The sequence below is a fragment of the Elaeis guineensis genome, chromosome 11, assembly GCF_000442705.2.
Source record: "Elaeis guineensis isolate ETL-2024a chromosome 11, EG11, whole genome shotgun sequence".
In the NCBI taxonomy this organism is placed as follows: Eukaryota; Viridiplantae; Streptophyta; class Magnoliopsida; order Arecales; family Arecaceae; genus Elaeis; species Elaeis guineensis.
The window spans coordinates 115,123,080-115,146,832 of NC_026003.2; the positions used below are offsets into that span (position 1 = coordinate 115,123,080).

The 23,753-nt window shown below is 36.9% G+C and overlaps 1 protein-coding gene across 1 annotated transcript; it reads left to right on the forward strand.

Moving 5' to 3' along the window:
• Positions 1-1,460: 1,460 nt before the first annotated feature.
• Positions 1,461-2,394, forward strand: LOC105054017 (putative lipid-binding protein AIR1B). Its single transcript, XM_010935386.4, is given in 2 exon segments — positions 1,461-1,652; positions 1,655-2,394. Coding segments are annotated over 2 exon segments (393 nt in total). The 5' UTR covers positions 1,461-1,558; the 3' UTR covers positions 1,954-2,394.
• Positions 2,395-23,753: the final 21,359 nt, after the last annotated feature.

Here is a 23,753-nt window from a genome sequence, read left to right on the forward strand (position 1 = left end):
TTGACCGTCATTTTATCAAGGAGAAGATTAATCAGGACTAGATCTGTATTACCTACATTCGGTCTTCTAATCAGATGGCAGATATTCTAATCAAAGGGCTTAACTCATTATCTTTTTCTGTATTGATTGACAAGATGAGACTTCGAGATATCTTCGCCTCATCTTGAGGGGGAGTATTGGAAGGATTGAACCTATTAGAAAAATATCCAATTAAGGATCCAGGGATATTATTCCTTAGTATATTCTTGTTATTTCTTGACATATTCTTTTATTCTTTGTCTATATTTGGGTCATATATCTGTATTTATAGGCCCTGGTATGCACTCTGGAAAGATAGAAAAATAAAAAAAAAAATTTCTCTTTTTTCATCACATGCATGCATTGGAGAAGCGCCTGGCCAACAATCTCATCACCTTCGTCATAAATAGGGCAGGTCAAAGGAATGAGCATTCCCTACTCTCTTAGAACTCCTCTTGTGGGTAGGCGACCCCAAGCCAACTTCCAAACGAAGAGAGCCATTCTGGGATGGATCCCAATCCGTCAGATCCAAAATCTCTCCAATCTTCAAGGCATATCCTTCCTATATATATATATATATATATATGATAGTAGAAATGGACCCTCTGCGGTACTCAAAAAGTACTGCAGGATGTTGTGCATGCTTCGGAGACATCCATCAAAAGATGAGTGACTGTACGTGTACATTAAAATATTAAAAAAAATAAATAGATAAATTTTAAAAATATTTGAATAATTTAGATAAATATTATATAATAATAATTATTATTATTATTTGATAAATATCTTAATGTGTATATAATACCGTACGATTTTTTTTTTTTTTTTTTTGAGCATGGCAGAAAATTTCGTTCCACAGTGATAAAGGTTCCGAGCTCTCAGCCTAGTGGAGCAAGAAGAACACCGTACCCTCATATGTGTACCTGGGTCAGATGGGATTGCTAGGATGAATCAGTTCACTGACCCGCTCTGAGGCTTCACACAAACGGAGGCCATCTCCACAAAGGAAAGAAAAATAAGAAAGAAAATGAGCGTGCTCTATCTAGGAGGTAACAAGCCAAATTGTAATGCTTAACATGTATAGGCGGTATCCAAGTTGAACTAATTCTAGTCGTTAATTGCACACCACGTTGCAGGCTGCAGCAACGCCGGACAACCTATGAGGCAATGCTGATGTTTTGCCAGGGCAGTCCATAGGCATTTGTCCAAATTCCCCTGCCCCACCCTCATAACCCTCCAAGCCATTCCCTTGTCCTTCCCTCCTCGTGCCAGCTAAAACATGCACAGCCACCACCCAGTCCACATGGCTTAGCTTCTTTTTTTCCTTTCTTTCTTTTTTCTCTTTTCATCAATAAACAAATTGCCACAAAATCTACTGGCCCTCCTTTCTCCATTAGAAAAGTAAAAATATCTACCAACTTTCTATAAATCCCCATACCTATACCGAATCATTCCATCACAAGCACCCGTAGCTGGTACCGCTCCCACTTCCCCGGTGCTTAAACCATCCCACTTAGGTGCTTGTGATTTATTCCTAGCGATGGCATCCAAGACCTCAGCATCAGCTGCTCTCTTCCTTGCTCTCAACCTGCTCTTCTTTGCTCTGGTTTGCGATGGCTGTGGCTGTGGCTGTGGTGTTTGCCCAACCCCCAGCCCCCGCCCCCGAGCCCTTCCGGCAAGTGCCCCATGAACGCCCTGAAGCTAGGCGTGTGCGCCAACGTGCTCAACGGCCTCATCAACCTGAACCTCGGCAATCCACCGAAGAAGCCATGCTGCACTCTCCTCCAAGGCCTCGCCGACCTGGAGGTCGCCGTCTGCCTCTGCACTGCACTCAAGGCCAACATCCTCGGCATTAGCCTCAACGTTCCTATCGACCTCAGCTTGCTCATCAACTACTGCGGAAAGAACGCTCCCACTGGCTTCCAGTGCCCTTAAAGTACTTGCTCACCACCTACATCCTTTGATCTCTTTGTCTGTGGTCTCTTTGCTCGCGTTGTTTCAGGTATAGACTGTTTGGGTCCTTGGATTTTTTTTTTTCCCCCGTTTGGTTTTGTTGATGTCAGGGTTGTAGCCGTAGTTGTCACTGTTGTTGAGTTAGGAGCAGAGACGATAAATAAGCCTGGTTCAACAGCAAAAAGTTCCCGTTATGTGTGGTCAATGGATCGATGGTTCTCAATTTGGAGCCAAAAAGTGTTATCTATGTCGGTGCCGCCTGTGGGGAAAATTTCATGTTATGTTTATGTGCTATGGGGCTAAAGTTGGATGTATTTATTTGGTTGTATTTTTTGTGTCATGTTTTACGCATTTGGACAATTTGTGAAGGCCTGCTTTGGTTTGGCACTTGTCATTAAGCTTTCCTCCTTGGAGAAGGTTGCAGATTGTTCGCGTACTTGCACTCCTGGTGGTAACAGTTCCATTTAGTATTTAATTTTCACGCTTTTTTTCCTGGTGATAAGATTTGATTCTAATTAATATTTTCTTTTGAGTTGCTCCTTTTTTTTTTTTTTGGAGAAAACCTTGCATTATTGTTTTTGTCACCGTCCCTGTGGTTTTTATTCTGTCGCAATTTGTTCGTATGGGTTACCCCCGGTTAAAAATGGTTTTGAAAAGGTAAGGTAGAGTTTTGGAACATACGTGTTTCATGATACGCGTGTACATCCCAAGGCTACTCTTTGCTCCATCCTAGAGATCACTTGAACTCGCTTCTCTTCACATACGTGAAAATTATCAGCGACAACCTAGCCTTCCGTTTATATCAGAAAAAAAAAAAAAAAGACAACCTAGCCTACCGTTCATTTGTAGTCCAATAATTTCATTTTAACGCTCGTTTTGTCTTACGTTGAAAGAAAATGGATACATACATGCACGCACACGCGCGCGCGCGCGCACACACACACAGAACAATTTTCACATGGAGCAAAAGAAATTTTCAAATCTGGATCACATCCCTCGCCCACTGAGAATCGGAACTCTTTTTGATGGGAAAAGGAGGAAGGAGACTGCTTCACCCCGCTACATATATATATATATATAGAGAGAGAGAGAGAGAGAGTCAAGAACTTCAATTTTGACATGGAGCAAAAGAAACTTTCAAATCTGGGTGACATCCCTTGCCCACTGAGAATCGGAACTCTTTTTGATGCGAAAAGGAGGAAGTAGACTGCTTCACCCCGCTTTATTCAAAGAATTATTTACAAGATAATAAAGCTAAGCTTGTCACAGAGGAATAGAAAAGAAATCAGACAGACAAAAAACACAGCCCCAAATCCCCTATACTGTACAAAACACAGTGAGACCAAATCATCGAATGAAACATAGAAAGTGGCACAATCCAACACAGATTAACAGACTATGGGTGTTGCTGTTGTCTCTAACCTCCAGCCCAACCAAGTTGCTCTCCCATCCGAGTTGAAGAGGTTGGAGAAGAGAAGCCGTCGCCCAGCCCCTAGGTTCCAGCATAAAAGCACGAATAGTAGTAGTAGCCGTTGCCAAGGTTTCCAGTCTCTTCGATAATTAATCCCATGTGGTCAGCTTCCAACATAGAGAAACAGAGATGGCCCCAACATCGGTAAGATTGAAGAATGTTATGTGTGACCCTTCTTGTTGATAAATACCCGTGCTTAATTTCCTCTTCCTCCAAATCTCCCAACAAATTAACTGCAGCCGATAGCAGAACCCCAACTCTGTTGGCCCGTGCCTTTATTCTTCCCCCTCTGAGAATCGGAACTCTTTTCTTTTCTTTTTTGATCATAATGGAGGCTGAGAAGACCAGCCCCCAGCTTCATTCATTCAAAAGTGTAAAAATGTACAGCAGAACAAGCTGTTCCAGAAAGAGGCATTACAAATTAAGTGGCTACAGGAAGATGCAGAACCCAAATAGCATTACAGAGGAGTTAAGCTCGCCAGTTTGTTCCATAGCAACGCATGATCGATCATCGGATTCTTTGGAGAAAGGCATTGCCAGCATCCAAAATTCATGGTAATCGGAACTCAACCCAAGTTAATTCCATCTAGAAGGGTTTCGTCCATGCACCGGAGCTCCCAACGTTAGCGCAAGAAATATCATGTGATGTAGATGCGATTTGGTACCTACTCATTTGTCTAAGCTACTTGACGCGATGTCGGCTTTTCAGTGTCACATATGGGGATCCCTGACGCTATTTTTACTTGGTTTTGGAGATATCTACAACTGTTCACGTGATTTAGGGCTCACGTGTCCCCCATTGGAAGGAGACATTGGAACTAATTGACGCACCTAAAATCACCATCCACATCATTATTATCATCTTTTCTAAAACACCATCAAAAGAAGATGGGTTTAAGACGTGACCCTTACCTAACGATGGAAAAGTTTGATTTGTGAACATTTTTCCCATCCTAATTAATTACCAAAGCCAAGCCAAAGAACTTGATGATCATGCTATTGAGGTTAGGCCCTAGCTGGATTTTCTAAATGTGATCATGGTATTTATAATTAGCCCGTGTGTCCTCTGCATCTAAAATAATTGGACATCATGAAACACCCTTTTTCTGGCATAGGGTTTACGTGCATTATATGTCATACTTATGCAATCAAGTAGACTTGATTTTGTATGCTTGATGTGCCTCAACTTCATTTTGCCATATTTATTGGCATAAAAAAAAACTTTAATAATTATTTTGAAATCAGTATTTATGCGGTGACATCATAAATATTTATACAGGTTATAATGTCGGAAAAATTTTAGAGTCCGTTCGGATTGATTATCATTTTATATTTAATCCTTCTTTAAAAATTTTATTCTCATTCCTCGATGCATGTCAATGGTCATTTCACATGTAGTTTGCATATATTTATGCATTTTATGCTTATGTATATCTCATAGTTGCTCCATGCTTCCTTTCCTTTTTCTTGTTTCACAATCTTTTATCCATAAAATATCAAGATGCATGTAGGAATGATCGTAAAACAAGCATATCATTCAAGCAAACTTTAACTTGGTATTATTACACTATAACGGTTTTTACATTGATATTTCTTTTAAAAATATATATATGATTGTCATTGCTCTTTGATATATGTTGTTTCTACCTAAACATAATTAGAGTTTAGAATTATGGGAATAGAGCAAGCTAAGATCAAAGGTGTTACATTTGCATCCTCCCCAAATCAAGGAAGATCAATTAGGTTCTAAACTTTAGCCTCTGAATTGGTAAAGTAGCTTCATATATTTTAGGGAGAGAATCTTTGTATTGTCTTCACTGGTAGGGTAGAAACTTCCCAACTTGAGTGCATTAGGAACATTCATATTCTTATAATGCCAGCTGTCATGCGTCATTAATTCCATTTCATTGCATCTATATAATATTGTTTTTTCACTGTGATAATATACATGGAGGGAACTGTGCTAGCAGCCAAGTAACATATGTATTGGGACAAGTAATGCTTTTCAGTTGAACTTCTAGCCTCAATTAATTGCTTAACAGATATTTGACTCCAAAAGAAGCGGGTTGGTTTTGCTGACCAACGAGAATACATATTACAGCAGCTCGCTTTGCAATTCTTGCTTTGTTCCTGCCGGCTGATTTAGAAAAGCTGGCGCAATCCTATGTTTGATTCCAGCTTCGGGCTCCGTTTCTTACCCCCAAAAAAAAGAAAAACAAAAAAAAACAAAAGCTGGTGCAATCCCTAGTTTGAATGAACGTGTTTCCTAGCAAAGCTAAGTAGCTAACCATGTCTATCCATAAAAGTTGGAGCAATCATTTACTCAAAAGTCTTCTGTGAGGTTAATAGTTTTTCTTTACAATCTCATGGAAAACTCGAAGCAAAGAGAATTCAAAGATGGAAGGGATGCCAGACAAAAGTTTCAGATGGATGATCCCTTGAGCTGCCTATTGGTCGCCAATACTGGCTACTTTCTAATCGTTCAATAATTAAAAGTAGTGGCAGTCTGATGGGCCACAAGCATATGTAGGATGGTGGTGGACGAAAGGCCGGTTGGTGACCGTGTGGACTGCACAGCGGTTGTTTATGATAACCCGTGACGAAGTGGTCCCGGGGGACTCCATAGCTTCTCGGTCTTGTCACTGCTTGGCTCATCGGAAGCCAAAGCCGCCAGGGATAGCAGAGCACGCGGCTAAAATTAGAAGACACTGTTTCTCACGGGTCGGTCCTCCGGGTGGTACGGTGCAGTCCGTGAGCGGCTTGTGGAGCTTCCCTTGGTCGTCCCCATCGCCTCGGTATTTTGCATGGGAATCTAAACATACAGGAAAGAGAAAAAAGAGAAAAAAAGGGATGATTTTGATGGGACAGCAACTTTTTTTGATAACCTTTTTTCAGCAAGCATAGCTTTCGTGATAAATATTTTACGTGGCATTTTGTCCCTTTGTTCGTGCAGTCGTGTTCTAGGTACCGACCCCATAACATGCCAATTATTACCCTGGATCCTCACTCAACCAAATAATGTATTTAAAAAAAAAAAAAACCGGCCGGAGGTAACGTCGGATAAATTAACATTAACATGAGAGAGAGAGAGAGAGAGAGCTTCAGAGTTGATAACACAACTTCTTAAACTAGTAAAGTTAATTAGCTGAAAGCTACAAAGACGATATAAACTTTTGGTGGTAAAAAATGATCACTAGAAGTCATAAAATCATCACTAAAGAATTACATCACAATGGATTGGTGGCCAAAAAAAAAGATAACAGCATCCTTAACCAGTGTCGCTAAAACTTTAAAGACAATATTTATTTTTGACTAAAAATATTATCATGGCAAATGAATACAAATGAATATCTAGTGGTCATATTAGGTATCTGCATATTTTATCAAAAGCTATTATCCTTGCTGCTATGTACATGCAAACTACTTTAAATGGAGAAATACTAATTTTTGGCTATAAAAGTTGTCATTAAAATGCTATTTTCTTGTAGTAAAATTTGGAGACTATTTTAATGTTGAATAGCTTAATAAATATTTGCTATCATGATTATGAGTTGAAAGAATTATGTAGAGGATTAGTAAATTACAATAATTAAGTAGCATTTTCTCAGTTGATTATCATTTCTTTTCTTACTTTTTGATAAGATAGGTATCCACTTAAACCTCGTGGTATCTTCATTGTGCTTCTTTTTTTAGAAAACAGGACAGAATGCTAAGTTCCCCCAACTAAATTATTTTCATTGTATTTCTAAAATAATAATAATGATGATGGCAATAATATTAATATTAACATGATAATGGCCATGATAATGATGACAACGATGACCTTTTTTATTTTTAAAATATAGTTGTTATTCACCAACACTCATGCTTGAACTTAAGATCTCTTGCTCAAAGAGGAAGGAATCAGCTAGCTCAATTGACAACAAGTGGTGCCAATAATGGTAATTAGCTTTGTATAAAATATAAACAAGATTGTAACATAAATACATATGATAAATTCATTTATATTGAAAAAAAAATCATGGAGGAATACCATATAGAATCTACAAATTAGCTACACTACATGAAATCACTACAAAAAAATAAAGTACTAGCAACGGCTTTTAGTGACGGTGAACGTGCCATCGCTAATATTAAACTTTACCGACCGAACATTACGACGAAAAATTTTCTCATCGCTAAAAGGTCGGTGAATTATTAGCAACGACTTAAATACTTATTAGCGATAGTTATAAATTTAAATTTTAAAAATATATATTAGCGACAGCTTTAGCGATGAAAGTTAATTGTCGCTAATAGTGTGTCCTAAAAATACCCTTCGGGTCCCGGACTGTCTCCCCTCTTCCCCCTCGCCTTCAATCCCTCTTTTCCCCCACCGCACCACTAGAGCCCTCGACCTCCTCCCCCTAGCCCCCGTGCCGTCATCCCCACCTCCGATCTAGCATCCCTTCATCGGATCGCGTGTATTCGAGCCCTCCTCTTGTCATATCACCCTCCGCCTCCCCTCTTCCCCCCCGCCTCCTGTCACCCTTCTCCTCTGCGCACCGTTGGAGCCCCCCGACCTCCACCCAGCCCTCGCACCACCGTCCCTACCTTCGATCCGGTATCCCTTCATCGGATCGCATATTTTCGAACCCTCTTTTTTTCGGATCGCCCTCCTCTTATCGGATCGAGGCCCCAGCCGTCTCCCCCTTCGCTGGACTGCGCATGCGCGTGCCCCTCCCCTTCTCCCTCCACCCCTCCCTTGCTGGACCGAACTCGTGAGCGCCTCCCCCTTCTCCCTTCACCCCTCCCCCTTCGGACACCCAGCCATCGGAGCGTCATGTCACTGACCTGCCACCAGACCCACACCGACCCACCCCCGGACCCGCACCGCTGTCGGAGCTGCCAGATGATTTTTAGTAATGGCGACGGCGATGGCTCCGTCGCCATCGGTACAATCCGTTCCCATCTTTTTAGATTTTTAATATTTAAAATTATATTTATCTGATTAATTTTAAATTAAAAATATTTAAATTTTAATATTATTAATCTAAATATTAATAATATTTAACTTAATAATATTTTTAATTTAAATAATATTATTAATAATATTATTTAAATTAATATTATTCTTGAAAGGTAGAACTATCTTGGAAAGCTCTCCGATGAGAGTAGCCCTACTAATTTTGACAGCAGGTGCTCGAGATTGGACCACCGTCGGATCGATTCTAGCCTGCTCATCTACTTCAATGGCTGTCGGAGTAGCTCGATTATTGGACTCTAGGTCCTATACCTGGCTCGAAGTCCAAAAAAAATTTTCGAACCGGACTCAAGGAGGGGTATGGCCTGGCCCACCTCAGCCCATTTCCAATCCTATTTGCAATCCCGCTCAATATTTTGGAACCTCGAGGATGGGATTTGCCAAGATGCCATGCTGGTGTGCTCGCACGATCTAATCATCTGGCACACTCCAAGTCCATATGCGAAGGATGCACATCCTGATCGTCTCCATTTGCAATGATGTTCTTTACTTAAAAATTCAGTATTTTAAAAATTTTAAAAATATTACATTACATATAACAATAGACTCATTTTTTGATTAACATATATATTCTACGACATCCGTATATTTATATATTTTTGTACGGATCAAAAAATTATGTACATTGATCAATTAACTGTCCAATTTGGATAGTTTGAAAATTATAATTAATTTTATAGATAATTATGATAACTAAACGGTATCTTGAGGGTTTGAAAAAAATTTTAGACAATATTTTCGTTTAGTTTTCCTCATACGTCTTTAGCCGTATGGGAAGAACTAAGAAAAAATACTATCAAAATTTTTTTTGGCCCCTATTGCGTATCGTTTGATTATTGTAATTGATCTATAAAATTAATATAATTTCTGAATAGGATAGGACCTTCTATACCTATAATTTGATGATAGGATGTATTTATTATGTAAGCCATTTTAAATGATAAAATATTTGATATAATAATATATTTATTATGCAAGGAGGTGAATCCATATCTAAGAAGCTAAGATCATTAGGTTACAGACAAACAAAGTACGTGACATGTTATAATGACTGCAACGTAAATGATTTTAAATTTTATACACAGTAATATGAATATTATAAGAGTACAATGAACAGTGGTATTTGTATAAAGGATAGCTAGTGGGCAGAGGCGGAGAATGACTACTATGGAATTCTCGAAAATATAGTAATTAAGTTGACCTATATTAGAGGTAATAATGTCATTCTATTTAAGTACCAATGGTTTGATATGTTGAAAAATATATCCCAAAAATCAATCGTCAACCTGTTGACGGTTGAGAAACCTTGTATTGTAATTGATTTGTTAATAAATAAAATATATTTTTGATATTTTTATCATAAATTTTCATCTTCTAATGAACTCCATTGTTGTGATGAAGTCCTTAGGACTATTTAGGTTCGATAAAGAGAGAATTTATCGATTAGCCCTTAAAACTGTTCACGACCAAATGATAGGCTGTTAATAAGAACGACAGCTTCTATCGAGTATAGATCGCTATAGACCATATGAGTTGGTTGCCTCTTAACCAAGGAGTGTGAAGACACTGGTATGGCATACAAGTGAGATGTAAGGGTACATAATCATTGAACGTTACCAACTCTAGAGTATTCTACTATCGAGAATGTCTCTGATGGGATATAGGTATAAGTGTCCCTTAGATCTGAGATTGCCTCAGTGACTTGCTACTGGACTAACTGAATTTCTAATTCAGTGACGGAAGGCTTCTGGGCATAGTCAAGTACTTGCGAAATCAGAGTGTGATCAAGATGAGATTGACCACTCCAAGAGTTGGAGAAGAATAAGTCACTGTATTTCAATTTAGCAAAACTTTGGTCAAGATAATCCATCAGATGGATTTGATATTTTGAAATACAATATAGATAACCTGATCAGAGTTGACAGTTGAACTCTGAGGTGTCCTATAAGTATTTTGGTCAAGAAGATAAATTATATAAAAATTATATCCGCATGGGTTCTAAGAATGTTGTTCTACACATTCAACCTATCCGACCGTCAGGTACCATTGCTAGATGGTCACTTCGATTGGTACAAAAATTTATTCCTGTGCTATTAGCTTAGGTTCGAATCTATGAGATCACACACATTAGAGTTCACGATCTGATCGGATGGTTGATCAACGATTAAGAATCGTTCTAAAGTTAAACGATCAATACGATTGACATTTAATCTAGTGCAAGTGTTGCAGGAGGATCGATTAGCAATTCGATTGCAAGTTGGCTTAATTTGATTAAGTCAATGAGCTGAGATTAAGTCTAATTAAATATGATTTAATTAGATTTGATTTGGGCTTGATTAGATCAAGTCCAATTGATTTATTGATAAGCCAAGTGAAAGAAAAAACTAGTCTTAGTCCAATTAGGACATGGGTCAACCTAATTTTTAATTCAATTAAAAAATTAAATCTAATTTAAATCTAATTTAATTTGATTAAATTAGATTCTTAATTAGGTTAAGATCTATTTAGATTGATTTAGTTTTAGTTTGATTTGGTTTGAGAAACCAAATTTGAACAAGTCATAGATTGAATCCTAGTAAGACTAGGATTCCACCTTGCACCACCTTAGCCCCCAACGCCCACTCTCTCTTATTTTATGCAATAAAACCTTCTCTCCCAGGCCTTCACGTACGTCCAAAGCTTTTCATTCTTTCTCTCTTATATGGAATATGGTTGTGGACCAAGTCAAAATAGGAATTAGTTTGGATTTTAAATTCTATGAGATAGAATTTTAGGAAACCAAAACTCTTTCCTTATGGCATTGATTTTATTCAAATTTTTTTTGAGATTTTTGTGACTTTTATGGAACATATTGTGCGCCCTTTGCTAGTGATCCATGGCAGAAAAAGAAAGAGGGGGCGCCCATGAGTTGGGCACCCCTTGTCTTGCCCTGTTTGGATTTTTCTTGACTAGATATTTGACCTAAACAAGGATTCTTCATATCTCTTTATTTAAGATAAATTTCTTCTTGAGATTTTTATGGATTATAGAGCATTGAGAGACCTTTGAGGTATGTAAAAATGAGAGAGAAAGAGTGTTGGGGTGTGGAGATATAATAGACATAAAATTAAGTATCTGGATTAGAGTAAAGAGAAGAAGAAGAGGATCTTCTTCTAGGGTTGCTGTGTTCACCTCTTCTTTTCCTCTATCTGTGAGTTTTCTGAGAGTGTCTCACATCTAAAACTCTTTCTCTTACTTTTCATTTTTGAAAGAGTATAAATCAAGAAGAAGGAGGCATCTGATCGACCATCGAAGAAGGATTAGCACAGTACTAGCATAATATACTGATTTTCTGGATCAGGACTTCTGATCGTGATTCGTTAGCTCGTGTGGACGACTCTTAGAGGTCAGACACGTGTTCAGCTCGCAATATCATTCTCAAATCCAGATCAGCAAAGTTAAAATGTCTAACTTGCAAGATAATAGATCTGATCTATTATATTTTACGTACATTAGATATAGTATAGAAACATGTTGATATGATCGACATGTAGTTCTTGCTCTTTATATTTTAATTTTTGATTTAATACCATGTAATAATCATGTAATAGGATCTTAGATCTAGAGATTCTCTAATTTTATAAGATAAATTTTGATTTATTTTAGTCTTTCGCTGCCTGATCTTGAAAAAGTTTCAAGATCTAATCCTGAAATCCTAGATCTGATTCCTTCAATTGGTATCAAAGCTTAGGTTGTTTATTACATGATTATTTATACATACTTAGATTATTTCTTAGATTAGATCTAATTTATAATCTGATTGTTAAATCTGAAATTAAAATTTTTAGATCAATCACGAACTGTAGGTTGTCCTGCTGTAAGGTTTACCCCTTAGAGTGCAAAGGTTGTCTTAGTTTGTGTAGATCTTTCTTTAATCATAAATTTGTTAGATGTGATCTAAATTAAGTTTATGAATTATTAGATTTAAAAGATGCTTAAATCTAAAATAAAATCTCTTTGTTAATAATTTTCGCACAAAGAACCATCATATTTTTGTCTGAAAAATTTACGCAGTTTAAAGTTGAAATTATTTTAATTACATGAACCTGTTTAGATTAGATCTAAAGTAGTTTCATACTTATTTCACTTACATTTTGATTATGAATCAAACATGCAACTTGGTTAGTAAGAATCATATTGTAAAAATATTTTACAAACATGAAAATTATTTTTGAAAAGCCGAACCCCAACCCTCAGCCCAAAACTTAATTGAGAATTAAGAAGTTGTTTGATTAGGTTCTAAGATTGTGAATTGAAGAACCTAAGACACAAACCATAACACATTGGGTTAATGGGTTAGTGAAAATTAGATCCATTAATTGGGTTAGACCTAAGGTTAGATTAAAGATGGACTTAATTAGAGAATTGACTAAATCTAATCAATTGTTGTCTTAGATTAGGTCAAGGATTCTCTAGATCAATTACAATAGTTGTAGTTGGTCAAGTCCATATCTTTAACGAAAACCAAATAGACTTGATTCCTAGCTAAGCGGTCTAGCACGAATTATTAGGTTGATCTAACGAAACTAATTAAATCAGTTGGTATCTAAGGTAAACCAGACCGATGATTTTTAATTGGCAACCCACTTACCTGACCATTTCTGATGGTGTCTAAGACAAGCTTTGGCAGACCCTCCCACCGATCGAACTTACCTGATCTCTTGATGAAATTATGTTTTGATCGGATCACTTGGCTATTCGAGCCGACCCTTGTCAGCTAGATAAATCAGTGTGACTGATTTAGGTGCTCCTAGACCAGCCCTTTTAATGATCTCCCTTAAGCTAACTTGGTGAAGCTAGTGGGAGGATCATGATAAGCTGGTTCATCTGACCTCCTCCTCTAAATCAACTAAATTCTCTAAAATTATTAGGTCCTTAAAATGAAATAGTTATGGTGATAACTATATCATAGCCTCCCATTAAGTGGATGATAATGGGTCCATCAGTTGATAATCATTGGAGGTCCAAAAGTCTGGTGCTTATCGACTGATGGAATTGTTATTCATAATATGATTTTTTGACTGCATCTTTCTAAATGGTGGTTAGGTTAGCCAACCAAAGTTGGGCCTAATCATTCATTGGCTAGATGGGCCAAGTATGATCATGTTAATGGTTGGACCTAACCAGACCTTTTCAATGGAGGCCAAAGCTTACTGATTAGGGACTGGGGCAAAATTAAAATTACTAAAAATTATTTAGAGAAATAATTGGTTATGAACCTACCCTTAGATGTACATGGGTTGGCCAATCAAAGTTGGACTTGTGTGCAGTCTAAGTGGATTCTAGTACCCACTAAGAAATTAGGATAATTCTTCAAACTGGAGGTAGAGGCTATCAATTCGAATAAAATAGTGGGAGAAACCTTTTGATTAAAGTCCAAATCTTTAGGTTTAATGAATCAATTACTAATTATGTTATGATTTTTTTTTGTGTAGATATGGCCACTTTTCTATCACTCCGATCATTGTTGGACAATAAAAAATTGGTGGGATTCAATTTCGATAGCTGGTATCGAAAGTTGAAGATAGTCCTAGAGCATGAACGAATCCTATATGTGATAACGGATCCTGCACCTGAGGAGTCAGCTGCCAATGCACGTGGAACAGTCAGAGATACTTATCAAAAGTGACTCAGTGATCGGACCACGATGTGCTGCATCATGCTTGCTGCCATGAGCAATGAGTTCAGTCGCAGATTTGAGATGTCTCAGTCAAAGGACATGCTTTAAGTGTTGGAGGATGTTTTTGGCACACCCGATGACATGGAGAGGCACAAGACTAGTTGTGCCATCTTCAATGCCAAAATGTAGGATGGTGCCTCTGTCACTGATCATGTATTGTACATGATCGAGCTGATGGAGCGTTTGAGCAAGCTCGACTTTTTCTTGTATTAGCAGCTTGAAAAAGATACAATACTGAACTCGCTGTCCAAGTCTTATCTCCCATTCCTCACTCATTATAGAATGACAAAGCTTGAAGTAAACTACCATGGGTTACTGGGGTTGCTTCAGAACTTTGAGAAGGATCACCAACTCCACAAGGAGTCAGTGAACTTAGTGGGAGGTTCGTCTTCTGGTTCTCGACCCTTTGAGAAAGGGAAGAAGAACAAGAAGAAGAAAGTGAAGAAGGTGCAAGTTCAAGCTGGGACATCAGTGCAGGGCCAGACCAAAAAGATCAAGCTCGATAAGAGTCAAACTGAATGCTTCTTTTGTAAGAAGTGGAGGCACTGGAAGAGAAACTATCCTCAGTACATTGCCTCCCTGGATCCGAACAGGCAAAAAAATAAGCAAGCTGTTACTGGGCAAAGTATTTATATGATAACTCCTTATAATTTCTCTATTTGTGATATAACTGACTGAATATTGGATATCGATAGCCCTTACCATATTTGCAATTCATTGCAGAAGTTGCAGGTCAGTAGGAGATTTGAGTAAGGTGAGAGGTTCCTGAATATTGGAGATGGAAGACTAGCTCCAGTTCTACCATTAGGAATCTTGAAACTTGTATTTGAGTCCAATATCGTTGTTCTTAATGATTGTCATTTCTGTCCCAATTTTTTTTTAAATGTTATTTCTGTAGACCTTCTGATCAAAAATGATTATGAAATTTCAATAAAGAAATAAGTTTGTAATATCATTATGAATGATGTTACTATTTTTTGTGGACATTTGAATAATGGTATGTATATGTTATCACAACCTGTTAACGTAGTCTATTCTACTGGCAAGCATCCTAGATTAGATAGTGTATCAGATATTTACTTATGGCACTGTAGGCTAGGTCATATAAACAAGTACAGGATAAATAGGTTGACTCAAGAGGGAATCCTCAAAGTCAGTGATTGTGAATCACTTCCAACCTGTGAGTCCTGTCTTCTTGATAAAATAATCAGATCACCTTTTATTAAAAAATGTGAGAGAGCTACTGAGCTCTTAGGCCTAGTACATACTGATGTATGCGGGCCCATGAGCACAAGTGCTAGAGATGGATATTTCTACTTCATCACTTTCACATATGATCTATCCATATATGGATATGTCTATCTGATGAAACATAAGTCAGATTCATTTAAAATGTTCAAACGATTTTGAAGTGAAGTAGAAAAATAAACTGAGAAGAGTATTAAAACTCTTCGATCTGACCGAGGAGGAGAATATCTTTCTAGTGAGTTTATCACATATCTAAGAGAGAATGGGATTCTCTCTCAATGGACTCATCCAGAAACACCACAGCATAATGGTGTGTCTGAAAGGAGAAATCGGACTCTGTTAGCTATGATCCAATCCATGATGAATTTTGCCAGCTTGTCGATATCCTTCTGAAGATATGTACTCGAATCGACCTGTTATCTGTTAAATAAGGTTTCAAGTAAGTCTATAATTAAGACTCCATATGAGATATGGACAGGACATAAGCCAGCATTTTCACACCTTAGGATCTGGGGGTGTCCGACCTATGTCAAACGGTTAGTTACAGATAAACTTGGACCTAGGTCTGACAAATACACATTCATAGGATACCCCAAAGATATCAAAGGATATTTTTTCTATCATACAGATGAATAAAAGGTGTTCGTCAACCTTAAGGCAATCTTTTTTAAAAAAAAAATTCTTGATGAAGGAACTGTTGCCTCTAAAGTTGAACTTGATGAAGTTCAACAGGTAGAAGGACCGACACCAATAGCTGCCTTGAGTCAGATTTGATTAGATCAGATCTGGAGCCCAATGTACCTGCACCATTAAGACGATCCGATAGAGTACTGTATCAGTCGGATAGATACTATAATTTTTTGATCCGGGATGGTGATCCCATCGAACTCGATGAGAACGATGAGGATCCGATCACCTATATGGATGCAATGCAGAGATCTGATTTCGAGAAATAACTTAAAGCTATGAAATTCGAAATAGAGTCTATGCAGGTCAACGATGTATGGATATTGGTTGACCCACCTGAAGGAGTTAAATCCATTGGGTGTAAATGGATCTTCAAAAGCAAGAAGGGTGCAGATGAAAAGGTGGAGACCTATAAAGTCCGTCTGGTTGTCAAGAGGTATCATCAATATTATGGTATTGACTATAATGAGACGTTCTCCTTTGTGGCAATGCTCAAATCCATTCGGATAATTCTTGCAATAGCTGCCCATCTGGATTATGAGATCTGGCAGATGGATATAAAGATAGCTTTCCTGAATGGAGAGCTGACCGAAGAGGTGTATATGATGCAACCTGAGAGGTTTATATCTACAGATGAGTCTAAGGTGTGCAAGCTTCAGAGATCCATTTATGGATTGAAGCAAGCTTTTCGGAGTTGGAACATACATTTTGATAAGGTGATCAAAACGTATGGCTTCGTTAAGAATGGAGAAGAGCCCTGCATCTATAAATGGGCAAATGGTCTAATTATGGTATTTCTTGTCTTGTACGTGGATGACATTCTCTTAATTGGGAATGACATTCCCACACTACAGGGAATAAAAGTTTGGTTGTCATCGCAGTTCTCCATAAAAGACTTGGGTGAAACATCCTACATCCTAGGGATGAAGATCTATAGGGATAGATCTAAAAGGATGCTTGGATTATTCCAGTCCACGTACATAGACACTGTGCTGAAGAGGTTCAGCATGGAGAATTCTAAGAAGGACTATCTATCGATAGGCCATGAAATTTTTCTCTCTAAGAAGGATTGTCCGACAACTCCTGAAAAGAGAGAGCATATGAGTAGAGTCTCATATGCTTCGATCGTGGAATCTATCATGTACACCATGATATGTACAAGGCCAAATATGGCATACTCATTAGGAGTAATGAGTAGATACCAATCTGATCCTGAAAAAAATCACTGAAAAATAGTTAAAGCCATCCTTAAGTATTTGAGAAATACTAAGGATCAATGGTTGGTTTATTGTAAGTCAGATCTGAAACTTATGGGGTTCACAGACTCCAGCTTTCAATCTGACCATGATGACAGTATAAGCGTGTCGAGTTATATCTTTACTCTGAATGGTAGAGCTATCTGCTGGAAGAGTTCCAAGCAGTATACTGTGGCAGACTCTGTTTGTGAGGCGGAGTACATCGCAGCATCGGATGCTGCGAAGAAAGCTGTGTGGCTGAAAAAATTCATCATCGAGCTTGGAGTAGCATCCTCCCTCGATGGTCCGATCTTGCTCTACTGTGACAGCACTGGTGCCATAGCTTAAGCAAAGGAACCCAAAACACACTAGCGGACGAAGCATATTTTGCGTCGCTTCCACCTGATCCAGAAGATCGTGGATCGAGGTGACGTCGATCTTCAGAAGATCGATGAAAAGAAGAACCTAGCTGATCCCTTCACTAAAGTCCTAGCGATAAAGGAGTTCGACAACCACAAGTCGAAGATGGGTATTAGATACTGTGCCGAGTGGCTTTAGGATAAGTGAGAGTTATTGAGAAATATATCCCAAAAGTCAATCGTCAATCTATTGACGATTGAGAAACCTTATATTGTAATTGATTTGTTAATAAATAAAATATATTTTTGGTATTTTCATCATAAGTTTTCATCTTCTAATGAACTCCGTTGTTGTGATGAAGTTCTTAGGACTATTTAGATTCGAAAAAGAGAAGATTTATCGATTAGTTCTTAAAACTGTTCACGATCAAATGATAGGCTGTTAATAAGGACGACAGCTTCTATCGAGCATAGATCGCTGTAGGCCATATAGGTTGGTTGTCCTCTTAATCAAGGAGTGTGGAGACACTGGTATGGTATACAGGTGAGATGTAAGGGTACATCATCATTGAACGTGACCAACTCCAGAGCATTCTGCTGTTGAGAATGTCTCTGATGAAATATAGGTATAAGTGTCCTTTAAACCTGAGATCACCTTAGTGACTTGTAAGTAACTCACTGTGCTTTGGTACTGGACTAACTGAATTTTTAATTCAGTGACGGAAGGCTTCTAGGAACATTCAAGTACTTGTGAAGTCAGAGTGTGAAGTCAAGTACTCCAAAAGTTAGAGAAGAATGAGTCGCTGTATTTCAATTTAGCAAAACTTTGATCAGGATAATCTATCAGATGGATTTGATATTTTGAAATACAATATGGACAACCTGATCAGAGTTGACAGTTGAACTCTGAGGTGTTCTATGAGTATTTTGGTCAAGAGGATGAATTATATGGAAACTATATCTGCATGAATTTTAAGGATGTTGTTCTACACATTCAACTTATCCGACCATCGGGTACCATTGCTAGATTGTCACTTTGATTGGTATAGAAATTTATTTCTATACTACCGACTTAGGTTCGAATCTATGAGGTCACATACATTAGAGTTTACGATCCGATCAGATGGTTGATCAACGATTAAGAATCATTCTAGGGTTAAACAATCAATACGATTGACATTTAACCTAGTGCAAGTATTGCAGAAGGATCGATTAGCAATTCAATTGCTAGTTGGCTTAATTTGATTAAGCCAATGGGCTGAGATTAAGTATAATTGAATATGATTTAATTAGATTTAGTTTGGACTTGATTGGATCAAGTTCAATTGGTTTATTGGATAAGCCAAGAACAAGAAAAAACTAGTCCTAGTCCAATTAGGACTTGGATCAACTTAATTTCTAATTCGATTAGAAATTAAATCAGATTTAAATCTAATTTAATCTGATTAAATTAAATTCTTAATTGGGTTAAGATCTATTTGGGTTGATTTGATTTTGGTTTGATTTGATTTGAGAAATCAAATTTGAACAAGTCATAGATTAAATCCTAGTAAGATTAGGATTCCATCTTGCGCCACCTTAGCCCCCCATGCCCACTCTCTCTTATTTTGTGTGACAAAACCTTCTCTCTCAGGCCTTCACGTACTTCCAAAGCTTTTCACTCTTTCTCTCTTACATGGAATGTGATTATGGACCAAGTCAAAGTAGGAATTAGTTTGGATTTCAAATTCTATAAGATAAAATTTTAGGAAACCAAAACTCTTTCCTTATGGCACTGATTTTATTCAGATTTTTTTTGAGATTTTTGTGGTTTTTATGGCACATATTGTGCATCCTTTGCTGGTGGTCCATGGCAGAAATAGAAAGAGGGGGCGCCCATGAGTTGGGCACCCCTTGTCTTGTCCTGTTTGAATTTTTCTTGACTAGGTATTTGACCTAGACAATAATTCTTCATATCTTTTTATTTAAGATGAATTTTTTCTTGAGGTTTTTATGGATTATAGAGCATTGAGAGACCTTTGAGGCATGTGAAAATCAGGGAGAAAGAGTGTTGGGGTGTGGAGATATAATAGACACAAAACTAAGTATCTAGGTTAGAGTAAAGAGAAGAAGAAGAGGGTCTTCTTCTAGGGTTACTGTGTTCACCTCTTCTCTTCCTCCATCTATGAGTTTTCTGAGAGTGTCTCACATCTAAAACTCCTTCTCTTACTTCTCATTTTTGGAAGAGTCTAAATCAAGAAGAAAGAGACATCTGATCGACCGTCGAAGAAGAATCAGCATAGTACTAGTATAATGTACTGATTTTCTGGATCAGGACTTTTGATCGTGATTCGTGGACGTGTAGACAACTCTTAGAGGCCGGACATATGTGCAGCTCGCAACATCATTCTCAAACTCGGATCAGCAAAGTTAGAACATCTAACTTGGAAGGTAATAGATCTGATCTAGTATATTTTACATACATTAGATGTAGTATAGAAACATGTTGATATGATCGACATGTAGTTCTTTCTCTTTATATTTTAATAATTAATTTAATATCATATAATAATTATGTAATAAGATCTTAGATCTAGGGATTCTCTAATTTTATAAGATAAATTTTGATTTATTTTAGTCTTCCGCTGCCTGATCTTGAAAAAATTTCAAGATCTAACCCTGAAACCCTAGATCTGGTTCCTTCATGATACCGACAATTATATGAAGGTTGATTCATGGTATGGAATTATTAAAATTAAATATGAATTAAAAGCATATGTCAATGATCCCTTTGTGCAAGTCCAACAAGCTATTCAAATGTATTATACTCTATTCTCGTCAGGGGAGAGAGAAAGAAAAGAATAGTGGGCTGTATGCAAAATTAAGTTTTAAACCGTTCATTACGTGCTTGAAGAAGAAGAAGAGTCTCATTTACCAGAATACTTTCAAGAGAATGAAACATCTGAAATTCATCAATCTTTTATATATAAATGCAAAGTTGGATGTTCCAGATTTTCTCCTATATGATAGCCAACATGAGGAGGTAGATAATTTTGAGTTTGTTTTAAAGGATAATCCTATCTAAGAAGGAGAAGAAGAGAAAGAAGATGAAGAAGTGGAAGAAGAGGAAGAGTCAGACGAAGAATCCAAAGGACATCAAACATCTGAAGAGGCCAATGAATAGTGCTCCTCGCTTGTGATGAACTTCTCCATCTCTAACTCATTTTAAATACTTTCCTTGTATTGCCATATATCTGAATGATACCAAACATTCAAAAGGTACCGAGAAGCTAAACCCACCAACCAATGCTGATCCTCCATCAGAGAGATCAGACTCTATATAATATCGCGCACGAAAAGCAGCCAGATGTGCATAATATACTAAGAGAACTGTCTAAAAAAAATGTTATATAAGATTATTAGTTAATATCTGTAATATATCAGTAGAAAAATAATTCTTATCCAGCAATATATAATAATATGTTGGTCTGCTGGTATAAAGTTAAAGTGTCATAATATATAGTTAAATAAATATGATACATAGTTATTTTATTCTGATACATAGTTATTTTAATTTTCAGAGATTATAGATCATATCTTCCCAAGATCGGAGCCATCGCAGTCGAGGAGAAAGCTCTAGAGGAGAGAGCTCTTATGCCGCTAGCTCGCATGCCTCTGCACCACATGTACCACGTGATAAACTCTAATACTTTAGATATTCTTTTTTATATTATTTTATTCTTTATTATCTAATATAATATTCTTTATAATGTCTTGATATTTTTAGGTTCGAACGATGTGGGGTCATCAGTGACCCTACAGTCACACGGAGCTATGCCCAACTCTCAAAGGTAGAGGCATGGTAGAGCACCCGTCCGACTTGTGGCACCGTTGACTCGGCTGAAGGATAGAGAGCTCATGCACGTTCAGAGCCATACATGAGTACTATATATCTTCACTAAATATATTTAAATTTTAGTCATTTTAGAGTCTAATATTTATTGTTCAAAATAAATTTTACAGAATATTTATAGAGCCTAGGATGTCTCGTGTGGTTACCAACATCATTCGATGATTGATGCCAGGATCGATGAATGAGTTTTCCAATTGACCATCGGGGGCTTGTGATGCAACCTGGGAGATATTCCTGGTAAGTCAAAAATATTTAATTTTTAAATTTATAGTATATTTATATTCTATTTATTAATACACAGTTGCTTCTACTTACAGGGGTAGTATCGATTTGAAACTCCTCAAGATGAGGAGGTTAGTCGTCGGACTTTCGAGGAGGTAGCCATGCAGAGATTCTGGGATGGACTGTATAGCCTTTGACAGTCTGCTATAGAGCACTCCAATTTTGAGTCACCATCAAACTAAAAATCTTATACAGATCACTGGATGCGGATGGATATATGGGAGGCCTTCTGTGATCAGTGGAGTACTAAGAAGTACTTTGATAGGCGGCAGAGAGCACGATAAAATCAGACCACCCAGCAGCATCCGATCAAATACACTGGCGGCTCCATTGGCACATATATTATGGTCGACGGATTGATAAAAATTCTATCATTAAATTAATTTTATATTAAATAAACTATATGTATATTTTAATTAATTTAATTTTATTATTTATTTATTATAAATATGGTATCTGAATTGTACATCAGGACAACTGCAGATATGGGAGGCCACACATCGGTCTAGAAGAACTGGTGATTATTTAGATCTTTATTCTCGACAGATCATGGTAACAACTTGACATATTATTTATTAAATTTTTATATATACTGATATATATGGACTAATGAATTTTTAAATTGTATAGGTGGATTATACAGAGTATTTTGTATTGTAACACGATGAGGACCTATTCTTTCAACTTCTCTTTGACCTCGAAGGATGACTTAGGGCCATCGAAGAGGTGAGTAGAAGTCTGATCATAGGATTCGGCCATAACTTCGACCCTCCACTAGCTCAAGGATCTTCGTCGACATCCTCCTCTCAGGGCTTGATGATCTAGACATGGGCTGACACACATATGGAGGAGATCGTACAGAGATTTTGGAGCCAGTAACCTCAAAACTTTCGAGATGCTGTCTGCGATACGGTTGTTGAGATTCTTCGAGATCCACATCTATACGATCAGTTGAGCTCGTTGTCACAGCTATCATAGCAGATAAGTCTATTAATAATTTTTTTTATTTGTTTTAAATTTTTATATTTAGAAACTTTATATATTTAGACTTGAGTTCGGAAAGGAGATATCAGGGATTAAAAATTCAATCTAACTATCCAAATGATGGATCGGGCCAGGGTGTCTATAGCTTCGTATCATCGAATGAAATATATAGAAATAATCTGTTCGAGAATTGAAGTAGTATATCAAAATATACATCTCCATATCAATACATATATTTTTATATCGAAACTTACTAATAATATTTTATTTTTCTTTGTTACTAGATGCTGGGATATCTGGTTCTCATTCACCAGCTGCTGCAGAGGACGTACAGGAGCAAGAAAATGAGAAGGATGACGAAGAGGATCGTATATGATTTTTTTTTTATGTGTATGCAATTTTGATACTTATAAAGCAGTATCTATATATAAAATTATATAATTTATATTTTTAATATAATATAATTAATTTTATATTTATGATTGTATTACATAATTGTTATCATATTTATAATAGATTTTAAAAAATATTATGACTTGTTACTGTGATTAAAATAAAATTTAAAATATTTAATTATAATTTTTTTAAAAAAAATTAAAAACTATTAGCAACGGCATTAGCGACACAAACTACCATTACTAATAATTTTTTATATTTTAATTAAAAAATTAAAAAACTATTAAAGATGATAGTAACGATAAAATCACCGTCGTTAATAATTTTTTAATAGTTTAATTAAGAAAAAAAATTAAAATTATTACCGATGAAATTTTATCGCTAATACCATCGCTAATTATCTTTATTAGCGACGATGAATTTACCATCGCTAATAATGATAATTAGCGATGAGATTATTTTCGTCAGATTTTTAGCAAACGCATG